At 47.3% G+C, this 21,853-nt stretch overlaps 2 protein-coding genes across 4 annotated transcripts in view; both read right to left on the bottom strand.

Moving 5' to 3' along the window:
• Positions 1-5,189: 5,189 nt before the first annotated feature.
• On the bottom strand, positions 5,190-15,521 carry SNX15 (sorting nexin 15). 3 transcript variants are annotated; one of them, XR_004256721.1, is made up of 9 exons: positions 15,333-15,521; positions 14,214-14,249; positions 11,629-11,749; positions 11,320-11,435; positions 10,030-10,222; positions 9,107-9,253; positions 7,635-7,910; positions 6,944-7,173; positions 5,859-5,944 (listed from the first exon to the last, which is right to left on the bottom strand). XR_004256721.1 is itself a non-coding variant. In XM_032234230.1 (8 exons), exons 1-8 carry the CDS (start codon positions 15,429-15,431, stop codon positions 5,838-5,840), a joined length of 1,095 nt encoding a protein of 364 aa, XP_032090121.1. In that variant the 5' UTR covers positions 15,432-15,520; the 3' UTR covers positions 5,190-5,837. The 3 variants fall into 3 exon arrangements, 2 of the variants coding, with proteins under 2 accessions (XP_032090121.1, XP_032090122.1); XM_032234230.1 differs by lacking the exon at positions 6,944-7,173 and having other exon boundaries at positions 5,190-5,944; positions 15,333-15,520; XM_032234231.1 differs by lacking the exon at positions 6,944-7,173 and having other exon boundaries at positions 5,190-5,944; positions 7,635-7,880; positions 15,333-15,519.
• Positions 15,522-18,382: 2,861 nt separating this feature from the next.
• The window catches only part of ARL2 (ADP ribosylation factor like GTPase 2), an 8,179-nt gene continuing 4,708 nt past the window's right edge, over positions 18,383-21,853 (bottom strand). The window contains exon 5 of the mRNA XM_032233753.1: positions 18,383-18,892. Coding sequence (XP_032089644.1) covers positions 18,758-18,892 — 135 coding nt within the window. The 3' untranslated portion in view covers positions 18,383-18,757. The remainder of the gene's footprint in view (positions 18,893-21,853) is intronic.

Below are 21,853 nucleotides of genomic sequence, written 5' to 3'. Positions count from 1 at the left end.
TGCAATTTGGCAGTTTGAATCTCACCAGGCTCAAGGTTGACTCTGCCTTCCATCCTTCAGAGGTCGGTAAAATGAGGGCCCAGATTGTTTGGGGGCAAGAGGCTGACTGTAAACTGCTAAGAGAGGGCTGTAAACAACTGTGAAGTGATATATAAGTCTAAGTGTTATTATTGCCCCTCCTTCCTTCCTTCCCCTCCTTCCTCCTCCCTCCCTGTGGTTAAAATACAAAATTGTAATCAAACCTTTCCCACAGTTGGAGTTCGATCCTGACCAGCTCATGGTTGACTCAGCCTTCTGTCCTTCCGAGGTGGGTAAAATGAGGACCCAGATTGTTTGGGGGCAAGAGGCTGACTCTGTAAACCCCTTAGAGAGGGCTGTAAAAGGACTGCGCAGCGACGTATACACAGAGGTGGTATTCAGCCAGTTCTGACAGGTTCTGGAGAACCGGTAGTGGAAATTTTGAGTAGTCCGGAGAACCAGCAAATAGGCTGGCCCCGCCCTCGCTGCCTACCAGCTGATCTTCTTTTGTTGCCCTGGACAGGAGAACCGAGCGGGAAAGCAGGGTAGTAGGGTGGGGAGGGACTGGGGATTTTGCAGTATCCTTACCCTGCCACACCCACCAAGCCACGCCCACAAAACCGATAGTAAAAAAAAACACAAAGCGGGAGATCCGCCCCCCAAAAAGAAACCACAAAACAGTAAGGAAGGAAGGGAGAACAGGGAAAACCCTGGGGAAAGTTACTGGAATAAAAGTAAATACCCTTGCAGTGTGGACTCTGGGCAACTGAATGGAGCTGACTATTTACTGGCCAGATACCATCCCTGTCGCCAATATAGAGTTTCATTCAGAAGTCATATCCTCATTGTGCCCAGAGAGAAAAATGTCTGCCTCTACCTAGAATACAAATGATTGTTCAATGAGATAAATGAACTCACACAGCCTCCGAAGACAAGGCTTGGCTCCCACAACTCACTAACCCACTTACAGGTTGTGTGAACCCAGCCTAAAAATAAATCCCACCAATATATATCTAAGTACTATTGTTCATTTTTCATGCGCTTTGGAGGGCCCAGTAGTTAGTTTATGGCTCAGGATACTGTGCAAAGCTCCCAGATGGGATATGATTTATTCTTATTTATCTCCTGACTGTAAGAGATTCTGGGCAGCTTAACAGCATAGGACATGTACAACTAAAAGAAGAGCGTGGACAACTATAACAGAACAATGGAGTTGGAAGCCAGGGGTGGGCTGCTGGAGGTCCGCAGGGGTTCAGGAGAACCTCTAGCTAAGATTCTCTGCAGTTCGGACAACCCCCAAATCCCACTCCTGGCTGGCCCCGCCCATGCCTCCTGGAGTTCCCACGCGGCCTGTTTTGGATGCAGGTAAGTGCAAGGCGCACACGGAGGCGCGGAGTGGTCGAAAAACGGCCCTATCAGAAGTTCGGGAGGGCCTGGGGAGGCCGTTTTCACCCTCCCGGAGACTTGGGGGAAACTTCCAGAGCCCGGGGAGAGAAAAACTCCCCACCCCCCTGGTGCAGGAGGCCGACTAGGCAATGCCCACCATGGCCACGCCCACCCAGCAACCGGGCAGAAAACCCCTTGCTAAAAAAATTTGAAGCCCACCACTGAAGATGCCTTGGAGGTTTTCTAGTCCGAGGGGTTCCCCCAATTTAGCAACTTTAAGACTTAATGGACTTTAAAGAGAGATGGGGGATGTCAGGCATACTTTCTACTGTGGGAGAATGGGAATATAGAGTTGGGTGATGGGTAGCCATAACAACATTCTTTCTCAGAAAGTCAAGGTCACATTTGTTCCTGCACCTGGCCGGATGTCGATAGGAGTAAAATCTGTCTTCATGGCAGTGGAAGAGGGGACCACAGGATGGATTTGTGGGTGTTGGGGCAAGATCTTGAACTTTCAACTGGGTGGGAAAACCTGGAGGCTTTCGGATTTGGGTTTCCCCAGATGTGCCAACATGGCTCTTTTAAATAAATGGAATTTTGAGGAACCTCTCGCCTCGGATTCTTATTTTATTTGGGATGCTATTTCGAACCCTGACAGAGGAGACATTTGGGGTACCAGATAAATCTGGGCCAAGGTTCTCCTGAATTCTGGGAGTTGAAGTACACAGGTCTTAAGAGTGGCCAAGATTGGCAAAGGTCACTCAACCACGTCAAGATATCATTTGTCTCCAAGAATTACTGCACTTTCTCTTTATATTTTGCTTCCCATCTGATAAAGGTTACCATGAATGGTTTTCACCCACCCGTGATGGAGCACCTGTGATCGATTGTTCTCACTGTCAGGAAATTTCCCCTTAAATTTAGGTTGGATCTGTCTTTAATTAAAGCTCCCCCCCCATTACTTCTTGTCCTGCCCTCGGGTGTTTTTGGATTTAATTTTAAACTCCTTTTCTCTCTTCTAAACTTTGTTTCTGCTTTCACTCAGTCCCTCTCAGTGCCCAAAACTGAACCCAGAATAGTCCCTGATGAAAATTCAATAAAAACAATTATTTCTAATTTGGAAATGAGATCGCCTTTGTCTCTTTTGCAGTTTTGCATCACACCGCTGGCTCCCATCCAGGTTGCAATCAAGGATATTTTCCCTGAATATCATGGCTATTCACTACCCTAAGTGAAAAACTTTGCATTTGTCGCTGTTACATCAACAGATTAAGAGTTAGAAGGGACTGTAGAGATCTACTCACACACACACACACACACACCCAAGCAGGAGACCCTACACCATTTTTGACAGAGGGCACTCCAGTCGCTTCTTGAAAGCCTCCAGGGATGAAGCTCCCACAACTTCCGAAGGAAACTTCTGTTCCATGGGTGGATTGTTCTCCCTGTCAGGAAATTCCTCCTTATTTCCAGGTTGAATCTCTCCTTGATCAGTTTCCATCCGTTCTTTCTTCTCTGGCCTTCGGGTGCTTTGGAAAATGGCTTGACCCCCTTCCTCCTCTCTGAGGCAGCCCCTCAAATATTGGAAGATGCTCTCCTGTCTCCCCTGGTCCTTCTCTTCCCTCAACTAGCCATGCCCAGTTCCTGCAACCGTTCATCATATGTTTTAGCCTCCAGTCCCCTCATCATCCTGGTTGCTCTTCTCTGCACTCTTTCCAGAGTCTCAACCTCTTTTTTATAGTGTGGTTAGGTTTCAGCCACCCTAATAAGACTATTTTGCATTTTATTTCTTGTCTTCTAGGGTATTTGTTATCTCACCTAATTTTCTGTCCTTTGCAGATTTGATAGATTCTCTCCATCTCTTCTTCCAAATCTTTAATGGGAATATTGTGGAGCAATATTTTCTGTGGTAAACCACTTAATACTTTTAACTGTTATGATGAAAAGCCATTTAAAGAACTCCTTTTTACAGCAAGAATAAATTAAGGTAAAGTTTCTCCTCACACATCTCTGCTAGTCATTCCTGACTCTAGGGGGCGGTGCTCATCTCAGTTTCAAAGCCGAAGGGCCAGCGCTGTCCAAAGACGTCTCCATGGACATGTGGCTGGCATGACTCAATACCCCCGAAGGCTCATGGAACGCTGTTCCCTTCCCACCTAAGGTGGTTCCTATTTTTCTACTTGCATTTTTTTACGTGCTTTCAAACTGCTAGGTTGGCAGAAGCTGGGACAAGTCACAGGAGCTCACTCCGTTACACGGTGCTAGGGATTCGAACCGCCAACCTTCTGATTGACAAACTCAGCTTCTTAGCCACTGAGCCACAGTGTCCCTTTTAAGAATAAATTAAGTAGAGTTGATTACTTCCATCGTACAGTAATCCTTGACTTATGATCACAACTGAGCCCAAAATTTATGTTGCTAAGTGAGGCAGTTCAATTAGTTTTGCCCCATTTTACAACCTATTTTTGCCACCGTTGTTAAGTGAATCACTGCAGCTACGTTAGTAACACGGTTGTTAAGAGAATCTAGCGTCCCAATTGGTTTTGCTGGTCAGAAGGTCGCAAAAGGGGATCACGTCACCCCCAGGAAACTGCAACCGTCGTAAGTGTGAGTCAGTGGCCAAGCATCTGAATTTGGATCATGTTACCACAGAGATACAGCAAGAGTTGTAAGTGTGAAAGTCATAGGCCACATTTTTCAGTGTCCTCATGATTTCTAATGGTCACTGAAATGAATGTACAAATGAATGATTGTAAACCGAGAAGTACCCTTTATTTAACTTGCTATTGCTAACAACTGTGGCAAGAAAAGGCGGAAAAACTCACTCAACAACTGCCTCACTTAGCAACAGAAAGGTTGAGCTCAAATGTGGGCCTAAGTTGAGGGCTATCTGTAACTATTTCTGAGAGTAATCATTAACTAATCATCCATTCAAATTTAAGAGAAATTTGGTCCCAATCACCATTGAATAGTAAACTTTCTTTCCACAGCCGATCTTTTGATTGGAAATTCAAAGATTATCATTTTGAATCTCCACTTTTTTTGTATTGTACTCTTCAAAGAGATGAAACAGCTTGGAATTGCGGCAGGGGGTGTCCCAACACATTTGGGGAAGGCAACAGAGTCACCTTAAACAGTATATATGTATTGTGTCACAACCCCTGGTATGCCCAAATATGGGAGGGAGCATACTGCTTCCCTTTTCTGTCTATCGGCTCACTCTGGGAGCCATCCAGGCAGAAAGCCAATTTTTTTTATGTTGCCTTGTTACATTTGTGTTACAAATTATACATATATATATATATGTGTGTGTGTGTGTTGCACAATTACAACACACACACACACACACACACACACACACACACATATATATATATAATTGGCTGTGTGTGTATATTCCAACATAACTCCTCGAGCAATTTCAATCAAACTTGTTACACAAATGACTTACTCTCTGGGAACAAATACTGTGGGGGTAAGACACCCCTAAAACCCCTTGGGGGTTTAACTCTGTTAAAATGCAGCCTGTTGTGCCTTAAAACGGCTTCTACTGTACAGCACATTGGGGTTGCAATTGTAACGGCGTCACAGTACTCCACAAGGGAGCTGCCTTTGATAAGGGGGAAAATCCAACAATAGAAATTACGTTTGGTCCGGACATTTTGCCCCTATAAATAAATATCCAGGTAACATCGGGCTATTGCCTGGTAAATAAATAAATGTGATAAATGATTTGGAAGGCGTTCCGGTGAAAATATGCAGAATTATTTTTCTCCCTGGCCCCAAACATTTCAGACCTCTTTATTCTCTTGCCTTTCATTTTTGGAAAAGGAAAAAAAAAAGATATTTTTGCCCGGTGATCTCAAATATTCTTCTCTCTCTGGGATTGTGTCGCTTTGAAAGTCTTCAGCAACTACTGGACCATCGGCTCAAGAAAGGAAGGCACTTCTTAAAGAGGAGTGGCAGAAATTTAAAAAACGAAAGAATTCCTTCTTTAGGCTTTGCATTCACACAAACTGTTTGCTTCCAAGTGTTTAACGCGCAGAGAGTTGGGGAAAACCTCTGAAGTGGAATCAAGTGAAACGGGAATTTCCACATTCAGACAAAACACTTGCGTAAACCGAAGCCCTTTCGGTCAACCTCGACATCCCCCCGCTCCCCCCCCCCAAAAGGGAAGAGAAATTCCCAAAGCTATTTTTCGCCCGGGCTTAACGTTCCGAGCCCGGGATCGAGGGTGGAGGATTGAAAAGGGCCCAAATGCACCACAAAAGCCAATAATTCAGCTGGGGGGGGGGGGGGATGTACAAACTTGTTTTAGGTGTGAATTCCGAACCCATGACAAAAAATGGCCTCAGGAAAGTGGTCAGAGGCTGTAACCCGGGTCTGTGGGCAGTGGGAAATAAATACAAGGCGACTCCTGGCGGAATCGGAAGTCACAGTTCCAGGTGCTTCAAATGTTGCTGGAAGATCTCTTCGGCTCTCTGAAGGTATTCGGCCGTCTTCTTCTTCACCGCTTCCCTGCGGGATGGATTGGGATCGCCTGTGAATGGGAAGACATTAGATCTCTTTTTGGACTCTGGAACCATCATTTAGCGACCCTATAATCCCTTGCGGGGTAGAGTCTGGGCAATTGAATGGAGCTGAGTGTTTTACTGGCCGGATGCCTTTCATGTTGCCAATGAGGAGTTTTGTTCGGCAGATATTCTCATTGTGCCCAGAGAGAAATATCAGCCTCTACCTGGGATCAAACTCACAGCCTCCCGATTGTGAGGTGAAAGTGCCACCTCTAGGCCACCGCACCCCTCACTTGGACCCTGGAATCTGGCCAGCAACCCCCCCCCCCTTCCCCAAAGGTTAAACAGCAGCTCAAAGCATTTAGCAGAATACAGGTAGTCCTCAACTTACAACCATAATCGAGTCCAAAAATTTATCTTGTTAATCGAGATTTTTGTTAAGTGAATTTTGCCCCATTTAACAACCTTTCTTGCCTCGTTTTTAAAGCGAATCAACGCAATTGATAAGTTAGTAACCCAGTTGTTAAGTGAATCGGGCTTCCCCACTGACTTTGCTTGTCAGAAGGTCGCAAAAGGGGGTCACGGGACACCCCCCGGGACACAGCGACCGTCATAAATGTGAGTCAGTTGTCGAGCATCCAAATGTAAATCACATGACAACTCTGGGGATGCTACAACGGTTCTGGGTCAATTTTTTAGTATCGTAACTTTGGATGGTCACTAAATGAACCGTTGTAAAACGAGGACTACCTATAACAGGTGACCAGGGGTTACAGCTTCTAAGAATTGCCTTCTCCTGGCCTAGAATCAATGGCCACATTCGCACCACACACTCAAACCACACAAAGCTTAACACTTAACCTTGCACGACACAATAAACTTGGTTAAGTGTTGAGCTTAGATAATGGTTGTATTTTTTTCCTTTTTTCCTTGCCTACTGCACCAACCCAGCCTGTTGATTTGGTAGCCGTATTCGCACCTCGCACACAAACCAGGATTACTAAAAGACGGAGCAGCCAAGGTACCTGGATTAGACTTTGGTTCCAGCTGTGCTCAGCACTTATCCAGGGACCAAACTTCTCCCCAGTTGTTCTGACCTAGAGCAGACTCCTTGTCCCGATAAAAGCCCTTTCATTTAGGTCAATTTCCTCTCCAGCAAAGTCCCGGCAAACAATCTTTTAAGAGACTTCACAATTACAGACTCGGAGAGCTGCCAGGCCGATATCTTGCAAACTCCACGCTGTAGCAGCAATTCCTTGGCAAGAAGTCAGGAACAGATCTTCACCCTAAAGAATTGAACTAACTGTCTCCTGCAAACTCCCCTCCCCTTTCGCTCCTCTTTATTCCCTATTAGGAGGGGCCATTCACCGGCCACCTGTGGCTTTACTCCCAAGTTGACCCTTGTGCCTTAGCTGTTCCCTTCTCCTGGCAGCTCTGCGCATGTGTACACTGGGAACAGGCTCCAGCTGTTCGTCTGACGCCCCACTGATGTCTGACTCCGAAGGCAGCTGATAACTGTCAGACAGCCCTGTCCCCCTCTCTGCCTCCGACACAGAGCCCTCCTCAGAGCCTTCCCCAGACTCCAGGACTGGCCCTGTTTCCTCCCCAACCTCCTCACTGTCTGAATCTGTTGCCAAATCCACTGGCGGGCCACAACACCAGTTTGGGGAAAATCCCAGAAGCTAAAGAGACGCCCTCTCCCCCAACCCAACCTACCTTGCAGACCCTGAAGGAGCAAGTCAACCCCGCTACGGTAGCCATGAAAGGCACCCGGATAGTCCTTGGAGGCTTCACACAGCACAGCTTGCCGGATCCTCTCCGTCGCTTGGGGCAGATACTTGCTGCCTTCTGCCTCGGGCTCCTGCATCGTGTCTGCGCTGAGAAGGACTTCTGGTTTGGTGGTCTCCGAGGCCTCCAGGGAAGCCAGGCCTTCTCCGTGGGAGAGACCGGTGGCAGTAGAAGCTGGACGAGAACGGATGGGAAGATGCTCAACTGGTTTGAGAAGGGGACGATGGCCAGAAGATAAACAAAGATGATAAATGGAGGCTAAATCGTATGGGGAACAGTTGAGGGAACGAGGTATGTTTAGTCCAGGGGTCTCCAAATCTTGGCAACTTTCAGACTTGTGGTCTTCAGAATTCCCCAGCTAGGATGGGGAGTTGAAGTCCAATTCTGGGAATTGAAGTCCACAAGTCTTAAAGTTACTCTTCTGACCTGGCTTTCCTCAGCAGCACGAAGCCGAGTCCTTGTCCCGATAAAAACCTTTTATTTAATTGACAGTGACTTCCTCTCCAGCAAAGTTTTTCCTCTCCCATGATCTTTCAAGACGGTTCCCAATTACCCACCTTTCTCAGGCTTGGAGAGCGGCCAGGCCGATATCTTTCAGACGCTGCAATACTTGGCAAGAATGCAGGAACAAACTAATGATCTCCTGCAAACTCCACTCCCCTGTTGCTCCTCTTTTATTCCCGATGGGAGGGATCATTCATCGTCCACCTGTGGCCTTACTCCCGAGTCGACCCCTGTTCTTTAGCTCTTCCCTTTGTCTGGCAACTCTGCGCATGCGCACACTGGGAACAGGCTCCAGCTGTTCTTCTGCCTCACTGATGTCCGACTCTGAAGGCAGCTGATAACTGGCCCCCTCTCTGCCTATGGCAGAGAGCCCTCGTCCGAGCCTTCTCCAGACTCCAGGACTGGCCCACGTTCCTCCCCAACCTCCTCACTGTCCGAGTCTGCTGCCAACTCTGCTGGCGTGCCACAACAAGGGGTTGGACTAGAAGACCTCCGAGGTCCCTTCCAGCCCTGGGATTCTATGTTCCATGGGGAGATTCCCCCCATTATCTGTGTCTTGGCTCACAGACCACCATGCCTGGGCATGGAGAGAGGATAGCAATAGCAGTTAGATTTAGCAGTTAGACTTGTATATCGCTTCATAGGGCTTTCAGCCCTCTCTAAGCGGTTTACAGAGTCAGCATATTGCCCCCAACAACAATCCGGGTCCTCATTTTACCCACCTCGGAAGGATGGAAGGCTGAGTCAACCCTGAGCCGGTGAGATTTCAACAGCCGAACTGCTGAACTAGCAGTCAGCTGAAATGGCCTGCAGTACTGCACTCTACCTGCATTCTACCCACTGCGCCACCTCGGCTCTCATGATGTGCTGTTAGTGGGCCTTCATCTCCTACTTACCTTCTTTGGAGAAGGGGTCGAAGAGGGCTAATTCTTGGACCGATAAGAGGCAGTGGGAAGGCGAGTCGTTCCTGGCTTCTTCCTCTTCTTCCTCCCGGAAGGCAAAGAGGGCATCTAGGTCTTGATCCAGAGTGTCAGAGGCCTCCACTATGGTGGTAAAAGCACCAGTCAGTAGACGCAGGAGCACAACTTCTAGTCAGCTCCCATCTGGGGTGGAGAGTATGGAACCTGAAGATTCGGGTTCCCGGCGGTTGCAGGCATGCGATTCATCAGAGCAAAATGTCGGCAACTTTAAGATGGGTGGACTTCAACTCCCAGGATGCCCCCAGAAAGGAAGAAGGCAGAAAAAAGAAAAAGGGAAGGATGGAGAAAGTGAAAGAAGGCAGAAACAAAGGAAGGGGGAGGGAGTGAAGGAAGGAAGGAGGAGGAAGGAAGGAAGGAAGGAAAGAAATGAAGGGAGAGAGAAGGAAAGGAAGGGAGAGAGAAGGAAAGGAAGGAAGAAGGAAGGAGAAAAAGAATGAAAGGAGACAAGGAAGGAAGGAAGATAAAGAAGGAAGGCAGGAAAGAAGGAAGGAAAGGAGAAAGAAGGAGAAAGAAAGAAGGCATAAAAAAGGGAAAGGAACGAAGGGAGAGACGAGGAAGGAAGGAAGATAAAGAAGGAAGGCAGGAAAGAAGGAAAGGGAAAGAAAGGAGAAAGAAGGCAGAAAAAGAAAAGGAATGAAGGAAGAGACAAGAGAGGAAGGAAGGAGGAGAAAGAATGAAAAGGAAGGGAGGGAGAGACGAGAGAGGAAGGAAGGAAAGGAGAAGGAAGGAGAAAGAATGAAAAGGAAGGAAGGAAGGAAGGAAGGAAGGAAGGAAGGAAGGAAGGAAATGCTCTGTTCAACTTTCTCATTTTGCCATCAAGAGCCTTAAAGGGGGGGTACCTTGGTTCTCCATTGGGGGCTCAGAGGCGCCATCTTTGCTGGCTGCCCCCGGCTTGGGGTCCAGCAGCCCATCATCCTGAACCAGACCCAGTGCCTCCTCGCCCTGCTCGACTCCGGCCGCGGGCACCGGGATGAGAGGGAGGGGCAGCGAAGGCGCCTCGCATTGCCTGGCACTGCTCTGCCCCTCTCCGCCCTGCAAGGACAAATCAGGCCTCTGCTTTCACACAATCACACAAGGCGGTTTTGTTGGTTTGTTTGTTTAGTTGGGATTACAGCTAGTCCTCCATTTACAACAGCTCGCTTAGTGACGGTTGAAACCGGCACTGGAAAAAAGTGACTTTATGACCATCTTTCACACTTACGACCATGGCGGTCACACGATTTACATCCAGCTGTTTGACAACTGACTCACAGTTATGACGGTTGCAGTGTCCCGGGGTCACACAATCCCCTTTTGCGACCGACTTGACGAGCAAAATCAACGAGGGAAGCCGGATTCACTTAACCACGGGGTGACTAGCTTAACGACGGCAGAGATTCACTTAAAAGATGTGGGCAAGAAAGGTCGCAAAACGGGACAAAACTCACTGAACAAATGTCTCGTTCAGCGTCCTAAATTCTGGGCTTGATTGTGGTCGTAAGTAGAGGACTAACCTGTATTTATTTATTCACTAGCTGATAACCCGATGTGGCCTGGTATTTATTTATCCTAATCCTATATTAGACAGGAAAAGACCAGATTTTGTTGAAAATGTCCAGGCCAATCGTAATTTCTAATGTTAAATATTCCCCCTTACCAGAGGGAGCCCCCTTGTGGAGTACAGTGAAACTGTTACTATGACAACTCCACTGCACTGTAGAGTAGAAGCCATTTTACAGCAGTACGGTAGAAGCCATTTTAAGGCACAACAGGCTGTATCCTAACAGAACACACACTCCAAGAGGTGTTAGGGATGTCTTACCCCCCACAGTATTTGTTTCCAGAGAGTAAGTCATCCGTGCACCAAGCTTGGTTGAGATTGCGCGAGGCGTTCCAGAGATATGCTGGAACGTGCGCGCGCACACACACACACACATTTATATAGATAGATAATGAAATTTATTTGCCACCCATCTCGCATCCAGCGATTCAGGGTTCAAGGACTGCGGTAAACTTTGTAACCCTGGCAAACCATGATTGCGCAACACAGTCATTCCCTCTGCCCCCCTCCTTCCCCACCCAATGTGGCTCTTGATCTCTGGGTTGCCACGCGGACCCAAAATAAACACAGAATAAATAAATGAAGGTACCCGGAAGAATTCCTTCAGCTGGGGGCTGTTATTTAAGGCCGGGATGTGTATGGTGAAGCGCAGCATGTCTTCCGCCGCTTTCCTCCGTTCTTCAATGACCTCGGGGTCAAATCGGCCTGCGGAAGAATTGGGAGCAAGGTTTAAGAGATTCCTAACGGCTGGGGATTAGCGGCGTTGTAATCCCCGGGAAGACAGCCGGGGGAGGAGGGTTGGGGGGGGGGAGGAAGGGAACGGAACAGCTCCCCCAAATCTGGTGGTTCTTTTTTCCTGAGCTGCAAAACTGGACGAGGGGTTGTTATGGGGACTCACCGAAGACCTGAGCCCGCGGGAAAGCGGGGAAGTCCTCCATGCGGCGGAAGAGGTTGCGATGGGTGTACGCCAGGTCTGTATGCAGCTTCTTAAAGTCGCTGTATCTTTTCCAGACCACGATCTGCGAAGAGATTACAACAGCGGAGAATTTGTGGCTCGGCTAAGTTTTCTCCATGCAGGGACTCCCTGAAGGGGTTCTGACCCAGGTCCCGCAACATGACCAACCCTCTGAAGTGAACTCAAAGATTCCTTTATGAGGAGCGATGGCGGCTCCGGCAAAAAGTTTCTCTCTCACTGCAGGGTAACAAGTCTGGCTGGCCAGAAGATGAATCGTTGTCTGCCACATCTGTTCATCTCTGCCCCCTGCCTTTGATCCCCAGAGCTCGGGTGGGGTTTCACTAGCAGCAGAGGTTATTCCGTCCCAAGGACCAACCCATAGATTTCCACTGCTCTCCTCTCCTCTGCCTTGTGTGCATCAGGCACTGGACCCAGCTGTTCCTCCTCTTCCTCATCAGCCACCTCCAGATCTGGGGGCTGTTGACTCTCCATCTGAGGGCTGATGGACGGCCCAGGCTCTGCCTCTGCCCCCCCCCTCTGTGACAGCTCCCTTCCCTCTTCCTCCTCAGAGCTCTCAGGTTGCCCTAATGCTGATCCTGACTTCTCCTCCGCCGATTTGGCTGTTGGAGGGATCGGCGGCCGACAGGCCATAACAGAAGGTGTTGGTGAGAAGTAGTGTGGAATATCTAAGTCTTGGCAAATTTTCAGATGGATGGACTTCAACTCCCAGAATTCCCCCAGCCAGGCATGTTGGCTGTGGAATTCTGGGAGTTGAAGTCCACCCATCTCCAAGTTGCTAAGATTGAGAAACGCCATTTCCGTGTGTTGGGGAGATCTCATTTCTAGCCACTCTCCTTAGGTATAGAACCTGCCTTTCAACAATCTACCTCACAGGGCTGTTGTGATGGAAGAACATAGAATGATAGGGTTAGAAGGGACCTTGGAGGTCTTCTAGTCCAACCCCCTGTGTGTGTTAGGCAAACCTATACTATTCCAGACTTTCTTTGAGCTTATTTGGATACATGTGGTTATAGAGAGAATAACAGAACAGAATAATAGAATTGGAAGGGACCCTAGAGGTCTTCTAGTCCAACCCCCTGCTCAAGTGGGAGTCCCTATACCATTCTGGGCAAAAGGATGTCCAATCTCTTGTTGAAAACCTCCAGTGATGGAGCACCAACAACTTCCGGATGGAAGCCATTCCTCTAGTTCAGTGGTTCCCAAACTTGGCAACTTTAAGACTTGTGGACTTCAACTCCCAGAATTCTCCAGCCAGCTCTGCTCTGCTGGCTGGAGAATTCTGGGAGTTGAAGTCCACAAGTCTTAAAGTTGCCAAGTTTGGGAACCACTGCTCTAGTTGATTGTTCTCTGTGAGTCAACCGAACATAGAATGTGATCATAGAACATAGAAAAGGGAGGAGCCCACTATTTGCTTCCTTAATGGCAGATAAACCCAGCAAATTAACTACTCGATGTATTTACTCTGTGGAAGTATCTCCTACTAGGACAAAAACCGCTTTGTTCCTAGAACGCATCATTCTTGCTCAGATTCAATCCCTTAATTTTTTGTCCCCCGTGAAATCTGCTTTTCTCTCTTTGGCTTCTTTACTTTTTAAAAACAGCGTTTATTAAATTTTCCAACATTTAAAAGACAAAGCAGAAATTTACACTTATAGCTTTTCCATATCTTTCATAACTATCTTATTTACAAAAAATTCTAGCTCTGTATCACTATCCTAAGTTATATGCTTATTTTAAATACACTCTCTATATCAGTGTTTCTCAACCTTGGCAACTTGAAGATGTCCGGACTTCAACTCCCAGAATTCCCCAGCCAGCATTCGCTGGCTGGGGAATTCTGGGAGTTGAAGTCCAGACATCTTCAAGTTGCCAAGGTTGAGAAACACTGCTCTATATTATACTTTACTGCTTCTGCCATAAGTTTTACGTTTACTCTCAAGCCAGGAATATCCTCGATTCCAAATTTGATAGTACTCAGTTTCTTCCCTCTCTTTTCATTTCCATAGACAGTCTATCCATTTCTGCACATTTATAGATTTTTTCCTCCTTATAATTGGACCTGGGGGAGCATCTGTTTGTTTCCAATTCTGTGCTAAAATGATTCCGCTTGCGGTTAATACGTGTACTATCATATATTGCAATTTTTTTCTCCATTTTCCCATCAAAGATTCCCAGGAGGAATAATTCCGGCTTCAATTCTGTCCTCTTGTTCAGTTATCTCTTCGAGCTACTTTATTATCTTATATTTTCTAAAATTGGGGCAGGTCCACCACATGTTCCCTCTTTTTTTTTTTTTGCTTCTTTAATATGTCTCCCTTAGCAGCAGAAATTTTGGTCTCGATTGGGGTTATAGGTTGAGGACTGCCTTTGTTCTGTAAACCAAGATTCACATTCATATCAAGTCGAGCCAGGCGTGTGGCTCCACCAGCCCACCCCCTCATCCCAGGACAGTGTAGTTGTGTGAAGGGGTTTCCCTTGCCTTCCCTCGGCAGGATGAGTCCACGTACCTCCTTGGTATCATCCGGCTTGGTCTTTGAAACAAACTGGAAGGGAAAAAACAGATAAACAGGAAGACAAATCCATCGGCGCCTTGCCAAGTTTTGCCCTCATTGATGGTTGAGGAATGCCAGGAATGGCAGAGTCCAGGGAGGGGAGAGGGCGGTGGCCCAGAGCAGGAGGCCGGCTCAAGGCAAGCTCTCCTGCATGACCAGATGCTCTCTGGGGGCCCCCAGCAATTGCAGCCTGGGGGCAGAGTTCTACTCCCCCTGCCCAATCTCCCCTATTGGCAGCCCCATGGCACCTGCATGACACACACACATTAGTTCAAAGCAAGCTCCCTCCTGCATGTCCAGATGCTCTCTGGGGGATCCAGCAATTGCAGCCTTGGGGTAGAGACCCCCCCCCCCCTATCTTTCCCCAAATCCATTCACAGGAAGCCCCATGGTACCGCCTGGCACCTGCATTACATACACATTAGTTCAAAGTAAGGTCCCTCTTAATGTCCAGATGCTCTCTGGGGGGGCCCCAGCAATTGCAGCCTGGGGGTAAAGATCCCCCCCCCCCCGGCGCCCAATTTCCCCCAGACCCATCCACCAGCAGCCCCATTTCACCCCCTGGCATTTGCATCACACATGCACACACACACATTAGCTCAAAGGAGGGTCCCTCCTGCATGTCCAGATGCTCTCTGGGGGGCCCCAGCAATTGCAGCCTGGGGATAAAGATTCCCTCCCCCCCATCTCCCCCAGACCCATTCACTGGCAGCCCCATGGCACTGCCTGGCACCTGCATTACACACACACACACACACACACACACACACACACGCCTCTGCCAACGGACAGGCTGGGGAGAAAGTGGGGTGGGTGGGTGGGAAAGCAGCCCCCAACCCCTTTTGCAAAAAAAAAAAGGAACAAAAATGCGGAAGGGAAAACCAGCGCCTCCTCCCTCCCCTCTGCCCCGGCTCTCTGCACATGCTCCTGAAACCATTCCCTCCTTTACTTCTCTGGCTGCATTTGCACGGTTAGGGGGCGGGGGGGCAACTCGGGGACCCCCCTAAACACACCCACACCCGCCCTGCCTCGGGAGTTAGGAGGGGGGGCTTCTCCTTGCAACCCGTTCCTCACTTTGGCGGTGACTTTGTACTCGGTGTAGCCCTTGGGGTGGCTGCGGGGGTCGCTGACCGCGTAGGAGCGATGAAACTCCTCCTTCGCCCGGCGGGACATTTTCGGCGACGCGGCCCCTTTAAATCCGGGGCTGCGGCCAAGAGGAGGAAAGTCCGCGCGCCGCCGAAAGGGAAAGGCTCCTGCAGGGCGCATGCGCATCCAGCCCTTCCCTTGCCTTCCTTCCCATTAATCCAAGGGAGCGTCTGAAAAGGACCAACCTGGGCGTTCGGCGTTTAGGGACCGTATTGGGGAGAAAAAAACATAGTTCGCTTAGTGACCGTTCAAAGTTACAACCGTCTTGCATGCTTATGACCGCGGCAGCATGGGGGGGAGATCACGTGATTTGCACTCGTTTGCTTGGTCACTGACTCACAGTTACGACGGTCGCAGTGCCCCTTTTGCAAAATCAGCGAGGGAAACCGGATGCACTTAATGACTAACTTAAGCGACGGCGGGGATTCACTTAACAGATGTGCCGTCGCGAAGCGTGAATCCAACCGTCCAACCAGCTCGACTGCCACAAGAATGCAAGATGGTTTGTTTGTTTGCTCTTTGGGGCTGTGGTTTGACTTACAATGGTTTGCTTAGCGACTGCTCAAAGTTACAACGGCACTGAAAAAATCGTGACTTACAACCATCTTTCACATTTTATGACCGTGGCAGCATCCCACAGAGGTGGGGAATGCTGGGAAGTTGGGACTTGGGGGGGGGGGTGGATTTCAACTCCCAGAATTCCCCGGATTGTGAATTGAAGGGGCGGGATGCGAATCTTGAAAATAAATTAATAAATGCAGGGAATCCTCGATTTACGGCTGCCCTTGAACCCAAAACGCCCGTGGCTAAGCGAGGAAGTTGGCTACGTGAACTTTGCCCCATGTTATGACACTTTCTGGCCACCGTCGTTAAGTGAAGCACAGTTGTTGGACCAGTTAACATGGTTGCTAAGTGAATCTGGCTTCCCCACTGGCTGCAAAAAGGGGATCGCATAACCAAGGGAGGCGGCGACCGTCATAAATATGAGGCGGTTGCCAAGCGTCCAAGTTTTGATCATATCACCATGGTGACGAGGGTGCAGCAGTCATAAGTGTGACTGTTTTTAAGCGGCCGTTTTTCCCAATGCTGTTTGAACTTGGAATGGTTACTAAAATGGTCACTAAATGAATTGTTGTAAGTCGAGGACTATCTGTATGCCAAAGGCCACTGTGGAAGAGGCTGGGTCACCCCCTGCTGGCTGGGGAATTCTGGGAGTTGAAGTCCATCCATCTTGAAGTTGAGAAACACCGATTTAAAGATAGCCAAACTGGAAAACGCTGACTTATTCCAACTTGCACCCAAATCTCTTTTATTAGGGACGAATAACACAGCGTTGCCCTGATATTTATTTATTTATAGGGGGGGAAATGTCCGAACGAAACATAATTTCTAATGTTGGATTTTTCCCCTTACCAGAAGGAGCCTCCCTTGTGGAGTACTGTGAAGCCGTTACCATGGCAACTCCACTGCGCTGTATAATAGAAGCCATTTTAGAGCAGTACGATAGAAGCCGTTTTAAGGCACAACAGGCTGTATCTTAACAGAACACAAGGGATGTTAGGGGTGTCTTACTGCCCACAATATTTTTCTCCAGAGAGTAAGTCATGTGTCAACCAAGTTTGGTTGAAATTGCCCCAGAGTTATGCAGAGGGGCGTGTGCGTGAATGGAATAAAAAGATAGAAGATGGGGGAAGAACTTTTGAAATTGAAAATATGTTTTCCTGCTTCTGGGATTGAGTAAGCGGATTTGTTGCCCTCTGCAAAAATAGGATTACGGGTTATTCCAATGTTCTTAAGAACTTGGGGACGGGAACAGTTATGCAACGTGGGAGAAGATTATTTTTTACAACCATAAATAAAGGAAATAATGAAACCCACATGCTGGGCCTTCCGATTCAAATAAAAATAAATAAACAGATGCTGGATGGATGATGTGGATGAAATTCTGAAGCTGTTCCCGGCCATTTTTCTGATATAATTACAACAACAACAACAACAACAACAACAACAACAATTCCTGGGTCCTTGGTTAGGATTCGAGCTGTTGAGCTACCAACCAGCCCCAAAGGCTGTGAATCTCACCAAAGATTAACCAAATCATCAGCCGCAGCTGTAGCGGAGAATGTTATAAAAACAACAGAAACAAAGGCAGAATATAAGCCAGTGTTTCTCAGCCTTGGCAACTTGAAGTCCTGTGGACTTCAAGTTGTCAAGGTTGAGAAACACTGATACAAGTGAAACAGCTGGATGACAGATTAAATAGATGGAAAACCAAAGCTTTGCATGGACAGCACTTGAAAAACATTGAAGGAAAATGTGAGGACAACTTGACATGGACATGGCTTAAGATGGGAACCACCAAGAAAGAAACGGAAGGTTTAATCCCGGCTGCTCAAGAACAAGCACTACATACTAAGGCCATGAAAGCGAAGATACAAAAACCCACCGACAACCCGAATTGCCGACTTTGCAATAACAAAGTCGAAACTGTTTCACATTTAATATGTGAATGCAGCAAAACCGCACAAACTGGATTGCAAAGCCAGACACGACCAAGTTGCTAAATTAATCCACTGGTCATTATGTCAAAAATACAATTTACCCGTATCCAAAAAGTCATGGGAGCACAGTGGAAAAAGTTACCGAAAATGAGAAGGTGAAGATCTCGTGGGACTTTCGAATACAAACGGATCATCATTTGGAGCACAACACGCCAGATATACACGGTTGTGTACAGTTTATCGATATCGCTGTTCCGGGATGCGCCAGTCTCAAAGAAAAAGAACTGGGGAAAAAAATCACAAAATACTGCGACCTGGCCATCGAAACTACACGGCTATGGATGAAACTTGTTAAGAAATAACCAGGTTTTTAGGAGCAAGAACTGAATTCCCGCCCAACCCAGTTGTGGAACACAGCCGACAAATCCAGAACCAGGAACAGATCCCAGTCACACACAAGCAGACTCCAAAAACGACTCTCTTTAAAACAGCCAGAGCTTTATTAGTCTGCCCTTAACACAATCCCGTGCGGAGAAGGGGAGATAACAAAAGACCCCTGGATTTCCCCCCTCCCCAGCCACAGGATTGATGCCATAGGCCACACCGAATTTGGGTACAAACACTGATTTTTGCACTGGGCCTTTAAGCAGTGGTCAAAATACAGACTTTAAATTGGTGTTTTAGCTGCTGGAAGATAGGTGGACTTCAATTCCCAAGATTCCCGCAGCCAGCCATGTTGGCTGTGGAATTCTGGGAGTTGGGAGTCCATCCATGCTGACTGGGGAATTCTGGGAGTTGAAGTCCACCCATCTTCCGGCGTCCAAGATTGAAAAAAACACTTGTTAGATCCTCTCAATCCGCGGTGAATATCCGGGTTGAGATGTCGTCCAGCAGCCAATCGATGCCCGCCAGTAGATTTTCCCCGGTGTAAGCACTGCAACCTCGGATGCACCAATGGTGAGTCAGGATGCTGTCGAGGTCCAGGGCCTGGGGAGGAAGGAAAGGGGAAGATGAAAAGAAAAAATCCCCCTTCTGTGTATCCTCTGAATGTTGTGAGCTGTTGGTCCCTCCAGCAGCTGAATCGGAGGAGGAGGTGTGGGAGTCAGCGCCAGCATCGAGGCAACCTGAGAGCTCCGAGGGGGAAGAGGGAATGGAGCTGGCAGGGGGTGGGATGGGACAGGGCTTTGGGCCGTCCGTCAGCCCTCAGATGGAGAGTCAACAGCCCCCAGGTCTGGAGGTGGCTGATGAGGAAGAGGGTCCAGTGCCTGATGAGCAGAAGGCAGAGGAGAGGAGAGAAGTGGAAATCTATGGGCTGGTCCTTGGGAGGGAAGAGCCACTGCTGCTAGCGAAGCCCCACCGGAGCTCTGGGGATCAAAGGCAGCGGGCGGAGGTGAATAGATGCGGCAACTATTCATCTCCCTGCTGAACGGACTTGTTAGCCTGCGCCGATGAGAGAAAACTTTTTACCAGCGCTGCTAATAAAGGAATAATTGATTTAACTACAGAGGATTTGTCAATTTTGGGGAGCTAGGTCAGAACACTGGAGGTTTTTTTGGGGGGGGATGTTCTTCTGTGTTTTTTCACCATACCACTAATAAACCAATGAACTTCTTAAAAAGTTCCAGTGTTGGAGCATTTCACAACTTCTGGAGGGAAGTTGTTCCACTGATTAATTGTTCTAACTGTTAGGAATTTTCTCCTTAGTTCTAAGTTGCTTCTCTCCTTGATTAGTTTCCACCATTTTCTTCTTGTCCTATCCTCAGGTGCTTTGGAGAAGAGGTGGACTCCCCTCTTCTCCTGAGATATTGGAAGACTGCTATTCATGTCTCCCCTGGTCCTTCTTTTCATCAAACTAGACATCCCAAGTTCCTTTGTATGTTGTTCCTTTGTATGTTTTGGCCTCCAGTCCCCTAATCCTCTTTCTTGCTCTTCTCTGCACTCTTTCCAGATTCTCCACATCTTTTCTACTTCGTGGCGACAAAGACTGGATGCCGTATTCGAAGCGTGGCCTTACCAAGGCCTTATAAAGTGGTATTAAAGTTTTATCCTTCATTCTTTTGTACAACCCCGTTTACTCATTTAACAACTTCAATTGCTACCAACACTGAGCCGAGGTGGCGCAGTGGTTAGGGTGCAGCACTGCAGGCCACTTCAGCTGACTGTTATCTGCAGTTCAGCGGTTCTAATCTCACTGGCTCAAGGTTGACTCAGCCTTCCATCCTTCCGAGGTGGATGAAATGAGGACCCAGACTGTGGGGGCAATATGCTGACTCTGTAAACCGCTTAGAGAGGGCTGAAAGCCCTATGAAGCCGTATATAAGTCTAACTACTATTGCTATTGCTATTCAGCGATTCCCTTAAGCAACGTGGCAAGAAAAATCGTAAAATGGGGCAAAACTCACTTAGCCACATGGGTTCCATTCTGGTCATAAGTTGAGGACTACCTGTGGGGTTGGTTGGTTTGTTTTTGCAAGCTGTAAGGAGCAGGATTCGAATCGGAGGGACATTTGAATTGAAAGAAAAGCAGCGGCTGCAGACCGAATTGTGCAAAAGGGGAAGCAAATTGGCACCCTCACCCTGGGCCCAATTCTATATGCACAACACGGAGGAAGCTTTTTTGCTGAATTTGGAAGGATAATTTAGAAGCAAATGCTTCTTTCATCCCACTTAAGAATTGCTACCAGAACTATTTCTATTAGGGATAATTACAGGGAATTATGAGGGGGAAAATACTTAATACTACATGTAATAACTGCAGCAAGAATCATATACGCACAAAATTGGAAAAAGAAAAATACACCAACAGAAGAAAATGTGGTTTTAAAAAAGTATTAGAATGCGCGGAAATGGACAGACTTACAAAAGAAAGTATGGAATTTATGGTACAAATGGCTAGAGGAAAGATGGAAAGAATAAGAAAGCATTGAAGGGAAAAAAGATGAAGAAATTAGAAAACAATCAAAAAACCGCGTAATTAATAAGGGGAAAATGTAAGAAATATTGTATATAAAAGAGTAGAATAATAGTTATAAGGGGAATATATGTATATAGAATGATATAAGATATAGAGAAATAAACACATTGAAAGAGTAATATGTATAGAAGAAATATGTATAAATTAGCATATGTTGATGAAAAATGTGTAAAAATAGATAGACAGATAGATACATAGATATAGATAGATATATAAAGGTATGCATGTATGGATAAAAAGAGTATAATGGAGGCTTACTGATGTGGATGTCTTGCAAAGATGATATTTGTGTTTTAAAAAATGGAAAAAAATGTTTAATAAAAACATTTTTTTAAAATAATGCTACTGGGGGAAAAAATGCAGAATTTCTTTATTGTGTTCTTTCTCCAGTTTTAAAACAGCCAAGCTAAGTTTTCGCTGCTGTCTTTTTCAATTTGGAATCTTCAAAGGTGGACTTTGGGCACTTTGAGATGGGTGGACTTCAACTCCCAGAGTTCCCAAGCCAGCATGAGGAGTTGAAGTCCACAAGTCTTAAAAGTTGCCAACTTTGTAGACCCCCTTGGTATAAAATATAGTTGCTCTGACTGGTCCCCAGGCCAAGCGAAGTTGGACTTGGTTAGCACTTGGTTAGGAGACCATCCTAGGATCCTAGGAATGTATGTTAGACCGGGAGGTGAGAAACTATTCCAGAAACAGAGAAGAGTTCCCTGCTTCCATCTTGTTGTCCAAGAAAATGGCCCAGATGAGAAGTTCTGTGGTGTTCAGGAGTCCGCTTGGATTTCAGAAGATGCACAGAAGATGTCTGGGCTTCAACTCCCAGAGATTCCTAGCCAGGGTGGGAGTTGAATTCTGGGAATTGCAGTCCACAGATCTTCAAGTTGTCAGGTTTGAGAAACAAGGATGGATGGAGGGATGAAGGGAGGGATGGAGTGAGTTAGATCAGTGCTTCTCAACATGCTGACTGGGGGAATTCT

This window comes from Thamnophis elegans, chromosome 17 (genome assembly GCF_009769535.1).
Source record: "Thamnophis elegans isolate rThaEle1 chromosome 17, rThaEle1.pri, whole genome shotgun sequence".
NCBI lineage: Eukaryota > Metazoa > Chordata > Lepidosauria > Squamata > Colubridae > Thamnophis > Thamnophis elegans.
The sequence above is the reverse complement of the archived record's forward strand: the minus strand, read 5'-3'. Positions and strand labels throughout refer to the sequence as shown.